We start from the raw sequence: 22,920 nt of genomic DNA, 5'->3' as shown, positions 1-22,920 counted from the left end.
ATTCATACTAGATTTTGCTCCACTCAGTTCACGTTATCATGCTATACTACAATTGATGCCTGATAACTATGAACAGAGTATAGGGAAGTTGCAGCAATACATCAGTGATGATCAGATTTGTATGATATTGAGTAGTGGTAACTCCGCTACTGCTAATAAGATAATATTGGATTGTTTGATTGAGAGGATGAGCTGTAGGGAAGAATTACTTGATCTGTGTGATCAGTTGGAGATTGTTAGTACATCACATCAGTTGACGATGGTGATCAAGGAAATGAGATCTGGTGTGTAATGTGTTTTAATTAGCAGTATATCATGCATCAGTACCGAGCGTGAGTAAAGGAATTTGGTTCTATTCTATCCCATATATAAACAAGGGAATGTCTGCAACAGAAGTGGATGGCCTATATTGAATATGTAATGCACCAATTAAAGCCTGGTTTTGTTTTATTAACAAAACTCAACTTGTAGAGTGAGCAGGAAAACAGGCAGCTGAAAGTATATATTATGCAGTATAATAATGAACCCTACACACCAACTTGTGACTAGGTATCACAAGTATAGGAATTTTAAGTTTGATTAGGGATCATAGAAATAAAAAGTAAGGAAGCAAGAGAGGTTGCCTACACCTGCAGATATACTAGTGGATATTTAATCCCTAATTCAGTCAATTATTAGGGATTAAATCCCACTAGTATGTAGGCAACCTACCTTGTTTTCCTACTTTTTCTATGATGCCTAATTGAATCTAAAATTCTTTTAACATGATTATCACTGGTGAACCCACGCATACTGCACCAAAAGAAAGCCAGAGATAATGTTTTTGACAAAACACATGCCCCAAATATCAATTATTGACTCAAAGCTGAAGTGTCCATTATGCTTCTCTTTCAGCTATGTTCAGCCTGTTACACAGCGCTACATATGATGAACAGATACATAGGAGAAGTGCCTCTGCAATCAATCCTGTCATCACAAAAAATATAAATGATTTGCGTGCCCTAATTATTGATTGTTCGAAAGTGAAAGTGGCCATTACGCTTTGCTTTCAATTATGTTCAGCTTGTTTCACAGCACTACAAATAAAGCACAGTAGGAGAAGCGCCTTTGCAATTAACCCAGTCACCATGGAAAATACAGACAATTCTCATAGGGAAGCCATCACGCTACTGCGAATTGTCACCTTTGGTTGTCAGCAAAAGAAATGGGACACAAAGAAGGACAAAGGTAAGTCCATGATGCGTGCATTGTACATACTGTGGTATGCCAAAAGGAACATCTCGGGATGAAGCAACCTCGAACAGTGAAAAAATCAAACCTGTAACCTTAACCGTTATTGAGTTATGTCTGTCTGAAGGCATCAGGCAGGCAGTTAGTCAGTCAGTAGAAAATTCCAAAAAAATTTTTGTAGCAACCTATTGGAAGAATTTAGGGTCGTACTGAAGGCACGTTTGGGCTTAGTTGTACTTAACCAATACTACTAAGATGCCAGAATAGTATTGTGAAGCTGGTTACATTTTTGGCCAGAAAAACCCAAATCTCCATGATCCCTAATACAGTACTATTGTACTGTAGGTGGGCTATTGTACTGTAAGAAGTCTATGGTGAGTATCAGACAGGCAGCCGAGGAATAGTTGATGTTACTTGATTAATTGCCTATTTAGTTAGATTGGGAAGGTATTAACTGCATAGCCATTAGGCACCGGCCGATTATGTCGGCATAATTTAAAGCATAATAGATGACCAAAAGCATCAACCATAATGCCAGCATAATAGGGACAATATTTGAAATTTTAATTAAAATGCGCAATACGCGTGCCTGAAAGAAAGCAAATATTCACTGCCAATAGTATTATTCGTGCATTTCATATTTAAAAACACGTAATATAACTTATAAACCATTTCTTTGTTGGTTATTCACACTTTGCAGAGGTACCCAGCAGTCACTTACTCTAATACGGCAGTCAGGAAAGGCTGATATACTCTAATAAAACAGTCAGTTCTAGAGCACAATCTTGACTTTGAAAGCATAAGTTTGAGCATAATAGGCCAAATTTTTTAGCAATGCTCAAAAGCATAATAGGTAATATTTTGGGAATAATAAGCCGGAGCCTAATAGCCGTCTGGTTTTTAGAAGTAGCATAACATCAACTTATTTGATTTGAAAATAGTATATACATTTAGACAATATCATGCAAAACATAGCTAGTTTGACAGTTGAAAGGCTCTTACAAATCTATATGAAACTTGCATAGTGTTATGATAGTGTATACGTACGTACACTAAGACAAATTTTTGTCTAATCTTGACAAATACTGTAGATCACATACTTGCTTTTATGGGCTGACTTTTGTCTGATATTAAAACGTTAAAATATGCATTTTCTCTGACTTAGTGAAGGCCACGAGACAAATTCCAGTACCTTGCAAAAACTGTGTAGCCTTGTTAAATGTGTCTGCATGCATGAATGTTTCATTTGATATTGGCTTATATAAAGTGATATTGACAAACTGTTGTACAACTAATACCACTCATCAGTCTCATCCTTTGAGAGTAACCACACTACAATCTTTTAAGAGCTTTGATGGCTCCATCTTTGACGAAATTTGTAATTTTATATACACATACAGGCCATGACTGGCTTGTTAATGCCTTTAGTTGGAAGACTTCATTATGGGTGTGTTAGAAAAATCACTAATGTACGTACTAATAGAGTTATTTTTTTCAAACAATTATTGGTGCAAGGTGTACTGTACTTAGAAGTGCTTAAGCATTTTACTTATTGTCTTGCATAAAACTTTCTTATATCTTAAAGGTTACTGCCTGCATTATTATTACAACATAATGTCAATGCTTTAATCCTTAGCTTATAATTGATCCATTATAATATGTAATGCTACATAATTATGTTATTAGATGTTCAACAAAGCATTCAGCTTCCAGTCAGTACAAAATCTACTACTAATATTCAGTCATTTTCAAATGATCAACATCACTCAACACCATCTAGTAAGTGAATCTCATTTTACTTATAATGCTGTAATATTAGATTGTTTTATATAGGTATAAACAGTCCATTCTATCAAGCACTTGTTTCAAGAACCCAGTTGGAACCTAATTCGAAAGGTACACAGCCCAGTTGGTTATGCTAATATATATTTGTACCCAAGCCTATTATGATCACAAGACCCACATACATACCTTTATAATCTCCAAAATTGTCTCTACTGTGCACTACATACACACTGTACATACACACATGCCTTTTGTACAAACTCACTTATTAGGTACATGATGCACTGTCATTGCAAAACTATTAGTAAATTGTCTGTAATAATAATTTATTTGACAGTCTTGGCCATTTTAAAAAAGAACTATACACGATTGTGTAAGTGTTTACCTCAAGATTGCAAGAAAACTGTGCAAACACTGAAACAAATGTATGGAGGATCAGCTTATATTTTGGACTCAGCACTGACGTTCGGATCTACTGAAGTTATTAACGAAGCAATTATGTGTCCAATCTTTGCTGGAATAAGAACTGAAAATGATGTTTTTACATTTTGCGAAGTCATGAAAAAAATAGTCGATAGTCCCTCCTCGCAGCAATTCATTGATGATTTACAACATGGTACGTACATAATGTATGTGTACGTATATGTACACTGTTAAACCAATACAAGAACTCGTAAAAGTATTAAATTTATTAATGTTATCATCACTGTATGATCTACCACTGTAACAGTAATGGTATTTAATGTATTCCTTTTAGAGCATTAGTAACAAGTACAGTATACAGTGTAACAAGTACAGTATACAGTGTAACAAGTACAGTATACAGTGGAACCTGTGTTACGGTCTCCTGGATTAAGCGGTCACCTTTGCATAATGGCCATGGTCACAAGGTCCCAAATATTTTCCCATACAAATGTATGCAAAGTGGTCTGCATTAAGCGGTCACCTGTCTAACACGTATAACGGCCAACCAAGAATTTGCCTATGAATCACTGTATACATAACTTTCTCCTTCGTATAGCGGTCGCTACCTTTTATGGTGGCTTGTTAAGCAAATTACCTGGTACCACGGCACCATTTCAATTAATGCACAATTATCACACTTCCTGCCTTTCAATGAATGCTATATGATCTATCAGGCTTCATTGCTTAAACGTATTCAATAGCTATAACCAACATTCATAACAAGCTCATCTTGCCCTTTCTGTACTAAAATATTACTGCATTGCAGTTGGTACGAGCCTCTTAATAATAATCACTCATTTGTAACGGTCATAGCCACTAAAATGCTGCTGACCACCTTATGCAGGTTTTCTCTATAACAGCCACCTGTATATAAAGGCCAGATATATCTGGTCCCGAGGTGACCATTATAGAGAGGTTCCACTGTATAAAGTTTCAATAACTTGAAGTTCTGACAACACTCAGTTTAGGCTTATATATACCCTGTACTTGAAAGTCATACGTAATTATAGCCATATTATGCATTGCCTGCCTTTACACCAACCACATGTGTTATATGTAAGATCAGGATACACGGTGTGTCGTGTAACCAAGGTATTTTACAGGAACCAAGAAAACACCGTTTTCATGCATCTGTAGCTCAATAGTGCCTGTATGAAAATTAACTGGTTTTTCTATTATGATAGGAACTCTCTCGTGGTAGGGCACCTCCTATTTCAATTTTAAATTGAATCCCCCAGCCATTACTGAGATATACACCTTCAGAGTTTGTTTTATTATCTTCATATTTTCTTTTTTTCTTTTCACACACTTTGGAAAAATTACAGTACGTAACTTGTGTGTGCTTTAGTTGATTTGCTTTATATTTGGTGGGTGGTAAGAGCATAATGCAGCACATTACCTATTGTACAGATCGAATTAAGAACAAGCTTAAGGAAATTATGTACAATTTTGAAAATTGTGAAAAGTGATTTGTTGTCATGCCTACAGGGTAATCCACTTGATGTAATAACTTTAAAAATCGGTCTATAGATGAAGTATTTATCATAGTGGAACCTTTTTAGGGAGATATAAAGCAAAATCAAACATGTGAACCAAGCATACTCTAATAGAACAGTCAGTGAGAAGCAGAACTGTGACAAAAAAAAATGTTGGAAGTAAATTTTCTCCAGGGTTCAAACCTGAGACCTCCACACCTATATGCCCAAACCCTTTACCACTCCACCATTGCTGTCAGTTGCTTACCTCACTTAATTTCTACATCATAAATGTGGCCGGATCTGCAAAACCCAATACAATAGCGCAAGCCTAAATTTACAGTATAAGGCATTGAATACAATGGGTGTGAAATATTAGTGTATTATTGAATAAATTCCGTAATTTTTTTGAACACCCTAGTGAAGGAAAGGACTAACAATAAAAACTTTGATCACACCTTATTCGCCTACTCAAGCGGAGTTGAAACATTTTTGTTTCACTGCAGTAGACCCAAGGATATGCAAGTTATAAGCGTTTGTTTACAATACGTCCCAGTGATCATACACAATTGATTTTTCTTCACAAATTTTGCCTTTGTATGCAGTGAAGAAAAGCAGTAAAAGGACAAACTTACCCAGTAAATGATTGCTCTATCAATGGTGAACACGATGGTGAAAATACCTGTAATTTATTTTCCCTATACTTGCTGTACAAATCAATTTTTCTGTTGTTGCTACTTTGTAGGGCTGAAACTCGGAAAGGTATTAGCATATGAAGCTGAAACGTTGCCAGAGGATACACTTGGCTAAGTATATTATAAATATTTAATAAACAGGAATTATAAAATGTGCTATTGTGTCGGGTTTTTGCAGATCCAGTCACAAATGAAAGTTTTAGGGTACACTAGAACATTAAAGTATTAGCTACGTATTATGTATGGAAATTCTAGACCATTGTATTAGTTTGAGTCGAATCTGCCCAGCCAACACTGAGATATGTATAATACCTTCAAAGTTCATCTTATTTTCTTAATATTTTTCTTATTAATATTCTTTTAATTATTCTTTTTTAATCAAGTTACTATGTAGAGAGATCAGCAACAAAAAAGTCACCCTGTAGAACATTCAACCTTGTAAAATTACTGTTTAGATCTTGCTGTAGATAGTTCAGTTATACCATGACACCCTGTGTAGGGTTCAGTTGTGTAGCAATGTTACCCAAATAGCTAACTACATGATAATCATTTCTTTCAAATTTATAGTAAATATGTAGATTCACACAAATAGTAGTCTTCAATGATTCCTGTAATCATACAGTCCAATAATATCGTACTGTATCCACAAAGGAGTGGGTGTGGCCCATGAAAACCATCACCCAAAAATCAGCCTCACTTTTCCCTGACAATGATGAGGCAGTATTTTATTGGTTAGGTTAAACTAAGTCCAAGCAAGTCTTCAGATCGACCCGAAATACTTTCAACAAGTTGCTCCTCAATTGTTTTTAAATTATTAAACGTAATTTTCTACTTACTGACTGAGTAACTGACTGACTGACTGATGCCTTCAGACAAGCATTATTCCATAACGACTAAGGCTATGGGCTTGATTTTTTCACTGTTCAATGTCACTTCAACCCGAGAGGTGCCTTTTGGCATACCGCAGTATGTACAATGCATTCTCTTCATGGACTTGCCATTTTCCTCATTTGTGTCCCATTCATCTTTGCTGACAGCGAAAAGTGTCGATTTGGCAGTAGTATGTGATGGTTTCCCTTCGTAACGAAAATCATCCATATTTTTCATAGTGGCTACTTTGATTGTAGAGGTACTTTTTAACAGTTCTTCATTTGCACTGCTGTGTAACAGGTTGAACATACAGTAGCTGACAACAAAGCATAATGGATACTTCACTTTTTAGATATAGCTGGGGCATGTGGCACCATTTCTTTCATTTGATGAGGTATGCGTGGGTTCACCAGTCATGATAATTTTAAAAAGTTAACAATAAAGTACACAAAACATTTGGAATTTTCAACTAGAGTAGGGACCACAGCACGTCAATAAGAAGTACTGAAACAAGTTGGAATAGTGCACAATATTAATCGCAGTAAAACAATAAGAAGTGTTATATCTCTACTGTGCATTTCAGTTATGGTGTCTTGAGCACAGTAGGGATATAACACTTCTTACTGTTTTACTGTGATTTAACATCATGCGCTACTCCAGTTTGTTTCAGTACTTTTTATCAACATGCTATGGCCCCTACTCTTGTTGAAAATCCAAAAAAAAATTTGTGTACTTGTAAAGAAAATAAGAAGGAAAAGAAACAAGTTAAAAGAAAGTTTCAAAGCTAGCCTTAAAAAAAGCTGGCTTTTGGCTGGCTTTGAGACTAAAGGAATTGATATCTATACCAAAACAGCCAAGCTACGAAAAAAGGGTGTGGCCATCCAAAAAGGCCAGGTCAATATTACATGTGGCTAATATTAAGGTGTTAGTTACCTGACTATTGACAGTAATATTGTCAGAGTCTCCTGGAATTCTGAACAATGTCGCAGAATTCCCTCTTCCTTATTTTCTCTCTCTATGATCTACCAATAAACACACATCATAAATAAAATCCCTTAAAGTTAGTAAAATGACTACTTTAATAACATTATTTTTCATCACACAAGTAATAGCAATGATGATTTTGACAACAGTCTCCTGGAGTACTCCACAGATTTAATCAATGAGACCCCGAAAAATCCATCTTCTCCATAGGCCTTTGCCAAGGACAATGCTTTGGTATTGTACCACCCTGGAGTCAACACTGCTGGACTCTCATGTTCATATAGTATACATGAATTATAGGTGCTTATTTATACAAAGTGGTAGAAATTAAGGTAACCATAATTGTTTCTTTGTTGAAATGGCCTTCTTTTTTGTGCACACAGAGGAATATAGGAAAAGTACTATTAGAATTGCCAGTTCATAGTGAACAGATTGAGCTAATTTTCATTTTGGTTTGGTTATGAGTTATAATTAATTAATCAAGCACCTGTAATTTATTTGCCATATTGTTGTACAAATCAGATTTCTTGATGGTACAACTGTCTAGCATTATAACTCCAAGAGTATTCATCATAAAAGGCTGAAACTTTGGTAGTCTACTCTTTTGTTATATAGATAACAGAGAACCAATAAATGGAATTCAAGGAATGTACAAACACAATGGGTTTTTGCTCGGTTGGTTACATTTATTTGCATTGTGCATGGTTATATGCATTTCAGGAAACTGTATGTAAGTAAGCATGTACCGTATTTCTATAATTATAAATATTTCGTCGAAGCTAGCATCCGACGAAAATTAATTACGCGAAAATTTTTTGCCAACGTGATATTAGAGACGTTGAATGAATTCGGTTAACTGCTTTCTGGTCACCTGGATTGAAGCTTAGCCGTTGGAATTTCAATAGTATATCTTTGTTGCAGTATATTAATAAAGCAAGAATGGCTTCGGGGAGAGCTGTCCTCGTCTATTTTGCCGCCAGCAATAGCGTTAGCAATTACGCCATGCCACGATAGACATCTACTAGTATAGGACACATTAAATGAAGTATATATACAAATATGATTATAGCTACAGCAATTCCACTCCAGTCCACTGCTGGAGTTCGTGACGGACAATTCTGGCTCGATCTGGGGTGCAGCCTCCATGGTACGGAGATGCCACACTTGAAGTTTCACTCAGCTTGTCATTCTCCTTCTCCTATATACAAAAAGGACAGTACAATTTTAACGAATTAATTAATATAATAAAGCTACATAATTCATTGTTAAAAAATTTTCATCGCTTGAAGACACAGTTGAAAATTTTTTAACATGAAAATTTAACTCGTGAAAATTTCTCGCAGCTTATATTTATAGAAATACGGTATATGTGATCCACTGCACAAAACCCAACCATTTTCACACATTCCTCAAATGCCATTTCTGTTATCTATAGTAGCAAAGGAGTGGACAGCCAAAAATTTCAGCCTTTTACGATAAATAGTTTTAGGGTTATAGTGTTAGGCAGTTGGAACAGGAATACACTTGATTTGTACAGCAACAATATGGCAAATAAATTAAAGGCACTTATTTTAATCCATCATAACTCACGACTGAAACTGCTATCTTTTAAAAGGAAATCTCCTACATCTTACAATATCGGCACCTCCCAGATTTCTTGTGTTGATACATACAAAGATCTAGGAATTATGTTATCAAGCGACCTGTCATGGGATGCTCACTATAACCACATTATCTCCAAATCCTATCAGGTACTTGGACTTCTAAGAAGATCTTTCTCCCTACAAAATTATGTCCAAGCCAAATCTCGACTATATACCTCTCTTGTTAGATCCCAGTTTTTCTACTGCTCGGTCATCTGGAAACCCCACCTAATTAAGCACATTCAGCAACTCGAACGTGTTCAGAGGCATGCAACTAAATACATTCTAAATGATTACTCTACTGACTACAAGTCTCGTCTTATTAATCTCCATATGCTACCCCTGATGTACATTCTTGATGTAAATGATGTGATGTTCTTTCTTAAAAATCTCCACAACCCCCACAATGGATTTGACATCAATAATTTCATTAAATTTGCAACTGGTCACACACGTCTAGCTTCTGGAAACAAGCTACTCCAAACAAGATCACCTGACAATTCCACTAGTAACTTTTATTTTAACCGGCTTCCTCGCATCTGGAATGCCCTTCCCGTTATCAACTACCAGGACAACCCACTCAAGATAAAGGCCAAACTTTTAGATTATCTGTGGAATCATTTCACTGCCAATTTCACCTCCAACAACACCTGCTCTTTTTCATTTCTATGTCCATGCTCAAAGTGTTCAAAGATCCCTCACCAACCTAACTTCAACTCCCTTTAACTGTTAATTTCCCCCCCTTTTAAGTAATCTTAGACTTAGTCTAGTAAGTAAACTTTGTAGCTAATCACTACTACAATTTAGCTTCCGGCCACTGACACAGGATGTCAGTGGACCATCAGTGTGCTGCCATATGTCCCAATTCTATCATACCAAAATCTGCAACTTGTATGTATGTAGGTATATGTACACTGTAAAGTTTATTATTATTATTATTATTATTATTATAAACAAGCTGCAAAGACGGCGTTGGGCTCAGTCTGTTCACCATGAACTAGTACATCAATCAAGGTATAGTTTTTCCTATAGGTCTCTGTGTGGATAAAGAAGAAGGCCTTGGTGAACTTTACTTCTACCGCATTTTAAATGAACTCCCATAACTCGCATACCTAATGCTGTACAAACATGAAACAAAGATTTTCTTACTCCCAAAGAACAGGAAAATCTGGTGGCATAAAGGATTTATTGATTTGAGCTTTGTTTCAGTGTAAAATTACACCAAAGCAATTGAAACGTACATGATTTTATATGTAGCACACATTTTACTCAGTTTATTTCAATAAATTTTTATAACAAATTAGAATTTTGCAAAAGCAGCCAGTTTTCGCTCAGTGGGTCAAATATGCGTATGTAGCTAGCTATCAGATAATCATATACAATTCCTTGGTTACTAGTATTCTAGACTAATACTACAATAATTACTGACAACTAATAACGGTTACTATTTTTCACACATATGTACATAGTGCATTTATGACTTTTTCACAGAGTTTGTGGAAGCTATCAATTTTCCACATGAGAGAGCTACACTTTCTGGTGATAACACGTCATCTTCGAGATCACCAAATTCAGGAAGAGTGTCTTCTGTGCCTCACAATCCATCATTAAGAGCTGGATTAACTCCAGTAGACATTTCATCTAACCCTCAGCAAGGTTTGCCTATTTGTTGACTGATAGTAGGTAATTTTAATGTATTGCCTCTTCTACATTTAACTACTGGTGTCTGGCTGGCTTATGTAGTGTACTAGAATAATAGCTATTGATGATGTTGGTCAGGCTTTTCTTCCTTTACTCTCTCTACTTTGCATGGGAGAATCAAAGTGCTGCTACTACTATATTTTTTATACACTACCAAGCTACATAACTGTACTGTATGAGTCATACAGTACAGTTCTGTGCATAATTGGGAAAATACCGTGCACTTGAGCAAAATACAGTAGAGTTATTTAAAGAGGGTTAAAAACAACCCCACTCAGACAGCATGATTGCTCACATGTATGACATTGTAAATTGCTAAAACTAGCCAAACTAATCCTAACAGTTGGTTATAAGACTAGAATTACATGGACACTTACTGATAGTCTGATCACCAAAAGGTGAAGCGGTCTGAGCACACAAGATGAATGCTCTGAGCAAGAAGACCAGAAAATACAATATAACAATTAAAGCACCGCCTATGCTGTATACATGAAAATACAGAGTGTCTCGAGACAAATACAGCACTCAGCTTCATCTCTTGCTCTCTCAATGTTCCCCCTCATGCTGTATTTTCCGTACACAGGTGCAGCAGTGCTTTAACTATAGCACATATACGTAATTTGTACCAACTGTAAAGTTAATGCTTGTGTACTAATATATTCATTTATTAGAAAGTGGTCCTAAAACAGGATAAATGGCACAATTCTTCATCAGTTTACATTTAAGTATATCTTGTGCAGTCAATAGTTGGCCATTGTACTGTATATATAATTATACATATACCATAATTATCATAAAACTATAGTGCAATTAAACATTAATATTATATCATGCAAGAATGAAGTAGGGTTCTAAAGTAATGAAACTAAATATATGAATGATTGTACATTATAGCTATTACAAGATACGTATTACTTGGGAAAATCCCTTGGCATGTTACCATTATCTACTCTATGCCAAAGTAGGGATTTTTCCAAAGAATAATGCTGTACATATTTTTTTCATTTTGCATATGTTATTTTGTAGCCAACACTGGATTTGCATTATCAAAGAGAGAACTGGAAAATCAGTTAAAATACAAGCAAGGTCGCTTACAAAAAGGTTGGTCTTACCACAAGTATACGCACACACAAGTATCATTAAGTACGTTAGTACTTAATAAGTAGGGATTGATAAAAAAATGTGTCTTCGTAAATCGTTGCACTTTAAAAAACAGCATTGCAAAAAAAAACCACCTGGAATACATTAGTACAGCTGTAATGCTGTACCAAAGCAAATTTATCAAAACAGTGAATTTTTAAAACTCACTGTTTTGATGTACAGTGAGTTTTAAATATTTCAAAACTCACCTGGATTTGTCTGCCTGCCTGCCTGCCTGCTGTAAGATCTGGTTATGCTAGGTGTACGGCTCCAGAAATTTCAGACAGCCAAGGTAATGACAGTGGATTCACGAATCTGTTGTTCCAATTACGTTCTGTCCGCTGCACCATGCTGTTTGTTTTCATCATTCATATGCTTCTTTGTTCTTCTCGAAGGATAATTAATAGCTGCAGTGCTGAATAGTTGTGGTACACACCACAACCCAAACATGTGATTTTAACGAAGTGTGAGTATGTGTGCATAAGACGAGGGTGAACGGGTGTAGTAGGCAAGGAGAAGTCTCTAGCATTTATTAATGCTGGGTAGTTGTTTTATAGTCTTACCAGTTTAGTTTTTTTGTGAAGTAGCTAGCTAGCTAATATTCCTTTGAGGGGTGGATCCACCTCGGGATCCAGACTTCTAAAAGTGAGGGTTCCACTCTTAATGGTGGACTCTCCATTGATGTTTTACTGTTAAATGATCAACATTTAGGCCATTAGAAATGCTACTGAAACCTTTAACAGTTGCTGTAATAGCTGTAAAAGACAAACGATTATTATTTTTAAAGGCGCTTATTGCGTACGAAGGTAAAAGATAGCTGCTTCAAGTGATATTTATACTATGTGGAAAACAATGAGTATAATATAGCTAGCTAGCTAGACAAAAAAGTAAACAAACTAGCTATTAAATATTAAAATTTTAAAAGAAGTAGGGGTTGATATAATATACATGCTACAAAAAGTAAGGAAACAACCTCAAAAATGTTACAGCTGAAATGAGAAGCAATCCAGACAATAAAAAGTAAGGAAACAAGCTTAGATGACTACTTACTAAAATGAAACACACTTCAATCCCTACTTTTGGCTAATTTGGTGGTCTCATTTCAAGATGCTAGCCAAAAGTAGGCATTAAATGTGTCTCATTTTAGCAAGTAGTCGTCTAATCTTGTTTCCTTACTTTTTATTGCTTGGATCATGTCTCGTTCACTGGTAGTATTTTTGAGGTTGTTTCCTTACTTTTTGTAGCATGTATATTAATTATATCAATCCCTACTTTCTTTTAAAAGTTTTATAATAGCTAGTTGCATATCAGTTTTAATTAAGAGAATGATGCCTGGTGCTTGCATACATTTATATGCATTGGTTATCAAATTTAGTCTATTTTGGTCAGCATGGTTTTTCAGGCACTTGCCTAGACTGATAAATTTGGCACTTTGGGTGATGATCTTGTTTTAAAGCACTTTTATGGTAATATTCCTTCCTAGCTTGTACAATTCCTAAAGTTTTTGTTACAAATTTCAATATTGTATCAAAGGAAATAATGCAATCAGATGTAGGGTTGGACAATATTAAATTTGTGATATGCGATTATTGCATGAGCCATTTAAAGCGATTATTGCAATATTACATGTGAAAATAGAAACACAGCCACATAGTTTGAAAAACCCATATGACTGCTTGTTTTCACTGAGAATTAGTTTACAAACATAACTTCTTTGCTAACAATTTAACCAATTGACATAGTGTGTGCAAACTGTATCAAATATGAGGCTTAGAAGAGATATAAAATAGATGATAAATGCGATAACTATTGCAAAATGCAGTAAATATTGCCTATGTGATAATATTGCAAAGGAAAAATACATGTGATAATGGTATTGCGAGCACTTGCTTAGGCGATATTGGAAATTTATTGAAATATTTCCCAACCCTAATCAGATGCATTTGACAGTACAAGACAAATACCCCATGGTTGTTACTGGCAGATAAAGTACCATTTCATTTGATGTCACCTACATAATTACGTACATATGTTCTGGCCCCTACATATGATGAACTATAGCCCACCTGCAATCAATCTGCTTTCTTTAACTGTTGGCAATGCAAGAATTATAGTTTTCTTAAGTTGTAAAACACCAACTTGTACCACAAATTTGTGCAAGCAAAACTGCGTAACTGTATTAGTATAATATGATTTTAGCAGTCTGTTAACTAAAAGTACACTGTAGTGTACCTCCAAATACTATTGTACATATCTCAAGATGGTTATTTTTCAAAACTCTTCTTTATGGTCTACCACTTTTATGGGTCTACCATAAAAGTACTTCATAGGAAATATACTAAAATTTTGCATCTGCATAGACAAACAAGGGATGGTCATATCCAAAAGCTGATCAAGGAAGGTGTCCATCCAGTTCATTAGCTTGCAGTGTTAAGAAACATGTAGGGTCATGGTACATGAAGCCATAGATGTGTAATGTATTTTTATTGGATTGTGCCTGTACTTTTAACACTGAAATATTGGCTCCATTAGAAGTGTTTTAAAAACAGTTTATTTTATCACAATTTGAAGTTTTTGATTGCAGCTGTAAATATGAAAAGCTTCCATGTGATTTAAGCAAAAACTAAGATTTTAAATGCGCTTGTATGTTTTCCTGTCCAGCTAGAAAGAGGCTCATAACCCAGTTTAAAAGTTTCAAAACATGTCCTAAGGCAATGAGTTTGACGTGGCACCGTATCTCAAATGATTTAGTATACTTCAATCAATTTTCACAGAAAAGATTGGTGCTTTTATCACAAAGTGAACAATTTTTATTACTTAGCCACTCTACTAATACATTAGTACTGCAACTAGGTACCTATATAGCTGTATAACTTGACATAAACGCTATTTTTACTATTACCATAAACATAATGCTTTGTCATTACAGGGATAAAATTACCACCACCTCCACCACTGCCACCCAATTATGTGGGTCGTAAAAACATAATGGAAGAAATGATTACTAAATTAAGTCAATCTACTATTGACCCTAACACTTATGGAACAAGTTTAACGGTCACTGGTCTACCAGGATTTGGCAAGACTTCAACTGTCAGAGCTTTGTGCCATCATCCTGTAATAAAAGATCAATTTACAGATGGTTTTGCATTTATAGAACTTGGACCACAGGCTACTGATCCCAGCGTAAAGCTGAGCCAACTATATCATTTACTAACTGGTGAATATCTAAAACCAGGTGACATTAATCATGCTGAACAAGAAATCAATCAACTTGCAAGTCATTATTGCCAGAATCTTCTAGTCATCATTGATGATGTGTGGCATGCTGAAGATGCTGAGCCAATAGTAAAGGCATTTAGTAACTGTAAAATAGTCCTCACTACCAGGATGAATGACATCGAACAATACATACCTTCCAAACAGGTAGTTAGCATAGGTCCAATGGAGCAAAGTGAGGCCATTTCTTTACTGACGCATGAAGTGATTGACATCAGTCAACTGTCACAAGAAGATGTGAGCTTACTTGATGAGCTAGCTCAAGACGTCCACCTGTGGCCTTTGCTTCTTTCTCTGATAAGAGGACAATTATCCCATAATCTCAGACATCGAAGTTTGTCTTCCCATGAAGCCATTCACAGTGTGCAGGCTAAATTGCTTCATAAAGGTTTAACAGCTTTCGACAAAAATAACATTGAGAAAAGTCGTAAGTATGCAGCAAAAGTTTGCATTGAAATTACCTTAGACTCAATGACAAAGAGATTGTCAAACAAATTAAAATCGTTGATACTGCTTACTGGAATTGGTACATCCTTGCAAACTGAAGTTTTACGTGATTTGTGGAAGGTTAGACAAGATGAAGCAGTTGAAACAGCTGATGCATTATGGAACTATGGATTAGTGCAATTTGCAGTGATTAGATTACCTCCACTTAACAATGCATGCCAGTGTATAGAGGTTCATACTGTCATTAGTCAATACATAATAGAAAATATGGAAAGCAATGAGGTGAAACTTTTGTCTCCGGTAGGTGGGTTAGGCACTTATGAATCAATCCTAGATGGACTGTCATTTTCAATTTTGAGACCTTATGGAGTACGTGATGTATCTTCACTGTCAGTCATGGATTATTTAAGGTATAGAATAAGTATGATAGAAAATGGTGCACTACCATTCCATCTTAAACAGATCAACGCATTTACAATATATGACCCACATTTTGTTATAGAAACATTGCAACACCTTCAAGGATGTCTTCCAATGCTACAATTTGTACCAATGGCTGTAAACGCTTTACCAAACATTCAAACAATGCTGCCTTCATTTTGTGAACAGATCAAAGTACTGACCAGTGACTGTCATAGAATACTAAAATGCACCCACAAAATGAGTAGAAAATTAGGTCAAAGTTATGAACATTGTCTTGCTCAACAAAATTATCCTAAATTAATTCAAGTGCTTGAACAGTATGCTTCATCTTATCCTATTGCAGATGTAGCACAAAAGGCAATCACCGCAGTAAAGAAGTTTATTACACAGTGTGATTTAGGGCCACTGCCCTTTTTTTCAGGAATATGTGAATTGTTACAAGTAATGACAAGTAACTACAATCTCCTCACTTTGAATATGCTGCCTCGTATTAAGTTACAAATAAATCTTCTACAAAGAATTAATAACTCAATACTGGCTGGATCACCTGATATAGAACAAATGTATGACTACATCAAATCACAAAAGATAGTTGAAGAGTGTGATGCAGTAGTGACTAATTGGCTCATGAAACTACAGGAGGTTGCCCCTAACTATGTGCAGCAAATGACTTCACAGTAAGAGCACTAGTGATATTTAAATAGGCTAGTGTTACTATTTTTAGGGTTTATGGTACATGTAATTTTGTAGCACTACATAAATTTGTAACATTAGAAGCTTGACAATAGTGTTATAGAAGAAAATTTGCAATGCTGTTTTGTCTTGGTCTACAGTACTGTAACATTAGCTAATAACTGTATGAGTGATGTGGAGACTTGTGAGAAAAGTGTAACGGCAAAGGGGTACAGAGAGACTAATAGCTTTTTATAAATAATTTATGGGATATCCATACCATTTTGGTACGTGTATATAAGCATTTTAGGATAAGATTTTGTTGTATAAATAATACATTTTATTTTATAAGCCATATTGTGAAAGTCAGCTTATTGCCTTGTGTGGAAATTCTTATTCCAAAGTTTGCATAGAAACTGTACACAACTACAGTGATATTATATGTAATATGCAGTAAAACAGTGATAGATATATATAGGGAATGAAAATGCTGCTACATTTTGCATCAGCTGGTGTAACATGCCTACTGCTGGTTTTATGTACACGTGTATATAACTAGATATGCATGTCTATTATACTGGATAAATTATACTTTTACTTTCGCTCTGAAAATGTGTCAAAAGTAGGGATGCGGCGATTATGCCGGCATAATTTCGGGCATAATAGGTATGTGTGGGAATCAGGAATTATGCTAGCATTTTCAAGAGATTATAAAGCTTTAACAGCAGGAAAATCTGCAGATTGCACAATTCCGTTAAAAAAGATCGAGATACTCTAATAGAGCAGTCAGAAACTCTAATAGAACAGTCACTGAATATTATTTACTATAATAAAGCAATCACATTGAAACGAAATACTCTAATACAGCAACCAGCAAGACTATTGGAAGCTTAAACATCAATAAAAATGGTCTGGTACAGCAATAAACTGGCATTATGGTAGCATAATTTTGGGAATAATGGGCAATTCTCAAAAGCATAATAGGTGATTTTCTGAGCACTGCTCAAAAGCATAATGCTCAATTTTTGGAGCATAATAGCCTCATGCCTAGTCAAAAGATATCTTCAGAATATCACAGCCAGACACTTGAGCCATTCAACTTAAGTATGCATACCTTTACAAGCAGGTTTTACTGTCTACTGTAATGTGAATTCTTTCCAATGATATGTGGGTTCAACTTCTTGATGCTACTTTTTGCTTTGGTAACCTTTTTAATCACATTTTTCGGTATGTTTTATTTCTGTTTTCATAATATTATTATGCTTTTTTCTTTTATTAAAGTTTTTCTGTGCTATGTTGTTACCTTTTATATCACTATACATGACTGCACTTTTAACTTTTCATACAGTGTATATAATAAGCTTATATAGTTATACTACGGCCAGCCTTGTGCTCTGCCTGATATAAACGCACGAGCCTGAGGGCCGTCAAGCCCGAAGGCAAGTGCGTTTATACAGGCAGAGCACGAGTGCACGTTGTATAACTGTTATGTGCCACTCACGTAATAGGTGGGGAGAGTCAAGACAGCTGTAACACTTATAAAGGCCAGTAACACTGAATTTAACAAGACAATATATAGATTTAAAAAATCCAGTTAAATCCAGTGTATATATATGTACCACTCTGCGTGGGCAGTTCAAAGGCACCGACAGTGCCATAATTTATATATTGCACTGCTGCAGACCGCAGCGAGTGCATTATAACTTATAACGCACTGGTTGCGGTTTTGTAGACCACAACGAGTGCATTATAAGTTATAATGCACCGACCGCAGTGCAATATACAGATATTGCACTGGCTGCGGTTTTGTGCAGCATAGCACAAGTGCCGGTGGCGAAGACCACTACGACACCTCACCTAATAGGTGGAAGGACACTTCACAGTAGGGCTGGGCGGTATTGGAGTTTCGCTTCACGATATATCGTGCAGAAATATATCACGATATTACTATTTATCGCGGTTATTAAAGATGACTGCTATATTAGAGTAGCTGACTGCTTTATTAGGGTATCTCGATTCTAGCTGACTGTTCTATTAGAGTATCTCGATCTTTGTAAAAAAAATTGACTAGCTAGTAGTACTAGGTCCTTGTTTGCAGTAGTATCACGTGATTATTTGAGGTGCATTATAACAACCTTAAGGGCTTAATAAGCTGTCACAAACACTAAAAATCGTAATAATATCGATATCGTGACATTATCGTTTCACCGAAATCTACGCGATACAGATATCGTTTCATTGCAATACCGCGGTATTACTATAATACCGAGAAACCCCCCAGCCCTACTTCACAGATCACTCGAATTCTTTTGTAGCCTGACATGTAAAGGTCGATTGTGGGCCATAACATCACCAATACGTATAATGTTTACAAGCAGCCAATGGCGATCGAAAAAGCCAACACGGGTGGCCACAACTCTAGTCTTTTTTTTTTTTTTTTTTTTTTAAGATTAGAACATACAAATAACAGTTAAACAATTAAATCAAAACCTGAGTCTCTGATTGCACCAAGGCCACAGGAGCACTTTTGATGTAACGACCTTGTGAAGATCGTGCTCCTCTAATGCATTGGATTGCCGAACGCAGTAAACAAAACAACTCTAGTCTACATATATATAAACGTACTTATACACCTTACTAGTCTGGTGCCATCTTAGCCCAGATTAAACTGTAGTCCACTTCGACAATGACTCAATAAAACAAATATATTCTAAATAATACTAACCTTTACGTTCGATTGTGGTAACCAGTTTTGTCATGCCATCAGATTCGAGTTTAGCCAGTGTGAATAGTAAGAATTAGACTAGTATCGTTTAGTAGTTGGGTTTTGTTTACTTAAAACGTCTATTTAGCTACTTTTTTTCGCTCGAGGGAATCATTATGGCGATTAGTCTGGCGCTTAGTCTATATGGCGATTGAGTGATCACGCTGGCATGTTGAGCACTACATAATGAGAGTCGAACAGCGAATGCAGGTTAGTGATACAACCCATAGCGTACTAGCTTTCAATGTCTCAGGTGGCTGCAGTACTGCAGGGGGGACGTCATCGCAACGTCCGGCTTGGTTACCCACAATCGATGTTAGAAACCTGGCCTTTATAAGTGTTACAACTGTCTTGTAAGACTTTCCCCACCTATTAGGTGAGTGGTACATAACAGTTATACAACGTGCACTCGTGCTCTGCCTGTATAAACGCACTTGCCTTCGGGCCTAACGGCCCTCAGGCTCGTGCGTTTATATCAGGCAGAGCACTCGTGGCCGTTGTATAACTATATAATATAGATTTAACTGGATTTAACAAGCTGTAACACAAGACAGCTGTAACACTTATAAAGGCCAGGTTTCTAACATCGATTGTGGGTAACCAAGCCGGACGTTGCGATGACGCTCCCCCTGCAATACTGCAGCCACCTGAGATATTGAAAGCAAGTACGCTATGGGTTATATCACTAACCTGCATTCGCTGTTCGACTCTCATCATGTAGTGCTCAGCATGCCAGCGTGATCACTCAATCGCCATATAGACTAAGCGCCAGACTAATCGCCATAGTGATTCTCTCGAGCGAAAAAAGTAGTTAAATAGACGGTTTAAGTAAACAAAACCTAACTACTAAACGATACTTGTCTAATTCTTACTATTCACACTGGCTAAACTCGAATCTGGTGGCATGACAAAACTAGTTACCACAATCGAACGTAAAGGTTAGTATTATTTAGAATATATTTGTTTTATTGAGTCATTGTCAAAGTGGACTACAGTTTAACAGGGGTGTAGCCAGGATTTTTTGAAGGGGGATTCCAGCACCAGCATTGAGTTACTAGAAGCAGGGGTCTGGGGGCGCAGCCCCCAGCCGCTGAGAGCCTTTCAATATTTTAATAAAGCAAAACTCAGCAAATTGCTATATTTTATGCAAAAAGTACATTAATTATGATGCATTAAGTACCCCTGGGATGAAGGTAGTACTAGATAAAGTCACCTAGTGGAAACAGATAGCATAACACATAGAGACACATATAGTAATCTGTAAGTGATGGTTATATCTCACTGTGGTATAGGAGCCATGAATCCACTGATACAAATGACAATCAAAACAAGAGATAATAAACATCTTAATGATTAAGACAAAATATACATTACAAGCATACAGGGGCCTAGACACAAGGGTACCATGTGCTGATGGATCAGTACAGGAGCCCTGGAAAGACTTACATTAACTAAAATTAAATTAAATTACAATACACCAAAACAAAAATCTACATATATCTATATGTAATACTTAAAGTTTACCTAAGGTGGTCTAAAGGATCCCAGTCCAGGGAGGCTCTAGAATTAAAAATTCTGTAAGAACAGGACACAGCAATGTGAGCTGCCTGCTCAAACAAGGATCTTACGATTTTCTTTGGCACTTCACAAGCAGTAGCCATTTGAGCAATTGTTTCTGACAAAAAGTGGCCTAAACAACCAATTTCAATGGGAACAAGATTGACAGTTAACCCAGAAAACTGAAGGTCATATTGCAAGGAGCTATATCAATCTTCCTATCTAGCTCTAGCAGCAAGAAGATGTTGCTGGGTATTAGTTGGTACTGTCAATTCGAACAAATCATTAGAAACCAATACCAAGTCAGGCCTGCTGAAGGTGGAGGAAAGATTGGTTGGGATGGTACTAGGGGGGCTGGAACTAGCTAGATAACCTGGAAGGTCTGTAAATATACATATATGCATAGCATGAATTCATTTTGCATAACACAAGTGATAAATTACTGGAGCTCTATATCTTTAAACACTGCACACCAAAGCTATAGCAGTATATATAAGGTCATGCTAAGTTTTGCATTTAATGTTGGAATGTCTGAAAAACTTCATATGGACATGGATATTTACATGCATGTTCTATTAGAGTATACCCGACTGCTCTATTAGAGTATATACCTGACTGCTCTATTAGAGTATATACCTGACTGCTCTATTAGAGTATATCGATCTTTTTAACAAGTTTTGAAGAGGGCTCATGTTACCTCTGTAAATCCTTCCCTGAGAGATGAATGTAAGTTTTATCAATTGTTGTGCTGTGCCATTACACTATATTGCTCACTCATTTTGTCCTGCCACACTAAATGGTGTGTTAGAATCCTGCTTGCAGAAGTCTAAATTTTACAGGGGGGTTCCTGAACCCCCCGGAACCCCCCCCCTCCCTACGCCCTTAATCTGGGCTAATATGGCACCAGACTAGTAAGGTGTATAAGTACGTTTATATATATGTAGACTAGAGTTGTGGCCACCCGCGTTGGCTTTTTCGATCGCCATTGGCTGCTTGTAAACATTATACGTATTGGTGACGTTATGGCCCACAATCGACCTTTACATGTCAGGCTATAAAAGAATTTGAGTGATCTGTGAGGTGTCTTTCCACCTATTAGGTGAGGTGTCGTATAGTGGTCTTGGCCACCGGCACTTGTGCTATGCTGCACAAAACCGCAGCCAGTGCAATATAGTGCAATATCTGTATATTGCACTGCGGTCGGTGCATTAGAAAAAAAAACTCGTTGCGGTCTACAAAACCGCAACCAGTGCGTTATAAGTTATAATGCACTCGCTGCGGTTTGCAGCAGTGCAATATACAAATTATGGCACTGGCGGTGCCTTTGAACTGCCCACGCAGAGTGGTACATTTATACAATAAATACTTACCTGGTTTCAAAACACCAACACTGTCTCGCAATAATTATTGGGTTGGTGGAACCATAAAACTCATAACTCAGAAATGTTTCATTGCTGGTATTTCCAGCTATCCAGCACTTTACCACCTAGTGCTGGGGGGCAGTCCATCTAGTTCAGGGAAAAATTTTTTACTGAGGTAGCTCTCAATGGTAGCTATGCCACTGGCATGCATGACAAACTGGAGGCGAATCATTTAAGCTCAGCCCGGACCATTTATGCACTAGCATGGGTGGTCCGGGGGACCAAGTATGTAAGCACTTTATATTGTATTTTTATAAAATAATATACTATTTACATATAGTTTAACCCCCCCTTTATTGTAACATACTCACTGATGTGCAATAACAGTGATCAAACACATAACATAATTATTATTATTAGAGTTTATCA

At 36.4% G+C, this 22,920-nt stretch overlaps 1 protein-coding gene across 2 annotated transcripts in view; it reads left to right on the top strand.

The window, feature by feature from the left end:
- Positions 1–17,230, top strand: part of LOC136262246 (uncharacterized) — a 33,860-nt gene extending 16,630 nt beyond the window's left edge. For both annotated transcript variants that reach the window (XM_066056466.1, XM_066056458.1), the window contains exons 10-16: positions 12–284; positions 2,917–3,009; positions 3,064–3,126; positions 3,353–3,631; positions 10,639–10,803; positions 11,875–11,949; positions 14,918–17,230. In XM_066056466.1, the coding sequence (XP_065912538.1) occupies positions 12–284; positions 2,917–3,009; positions 3,064–3,126; positions 3,353–3,631; positions 10,639–10,803; positions 11,875–11,949; positions 14,918–16,818 (2,849 nt within the window). In that variant the 3' untranslated portion in view covers positions 16,819–17,230. The remainder of the gene's footprint in view (positions 1–11; positions 285–2,916; positions 3,010–3,063; positions 3,127–3,352; positions 3,632–10,638; positions 10,804–11,874; positions 11,950–14,917) is intronic.
- The last annotated feature ends 5,690 nt before the right edge of the window (positions 17,231–22,920 follow it).

Source organism: Dysidea avara, chromosome 1, assembly GCF_963678975.1.
Source record: "Dysidea avara chromosome 1, odDysAvar1.4, whole genome shotgun sequence".
Lineage (NCBI taxonomy): Eukaryota > Metazoa > Porifera > Demospongiae > Dictyoceratida > Dysideidae > Dysidea > Dysidea avara.
This window is presented reverse-complemented; position numbering and strand designations above follow the sequence as displayed.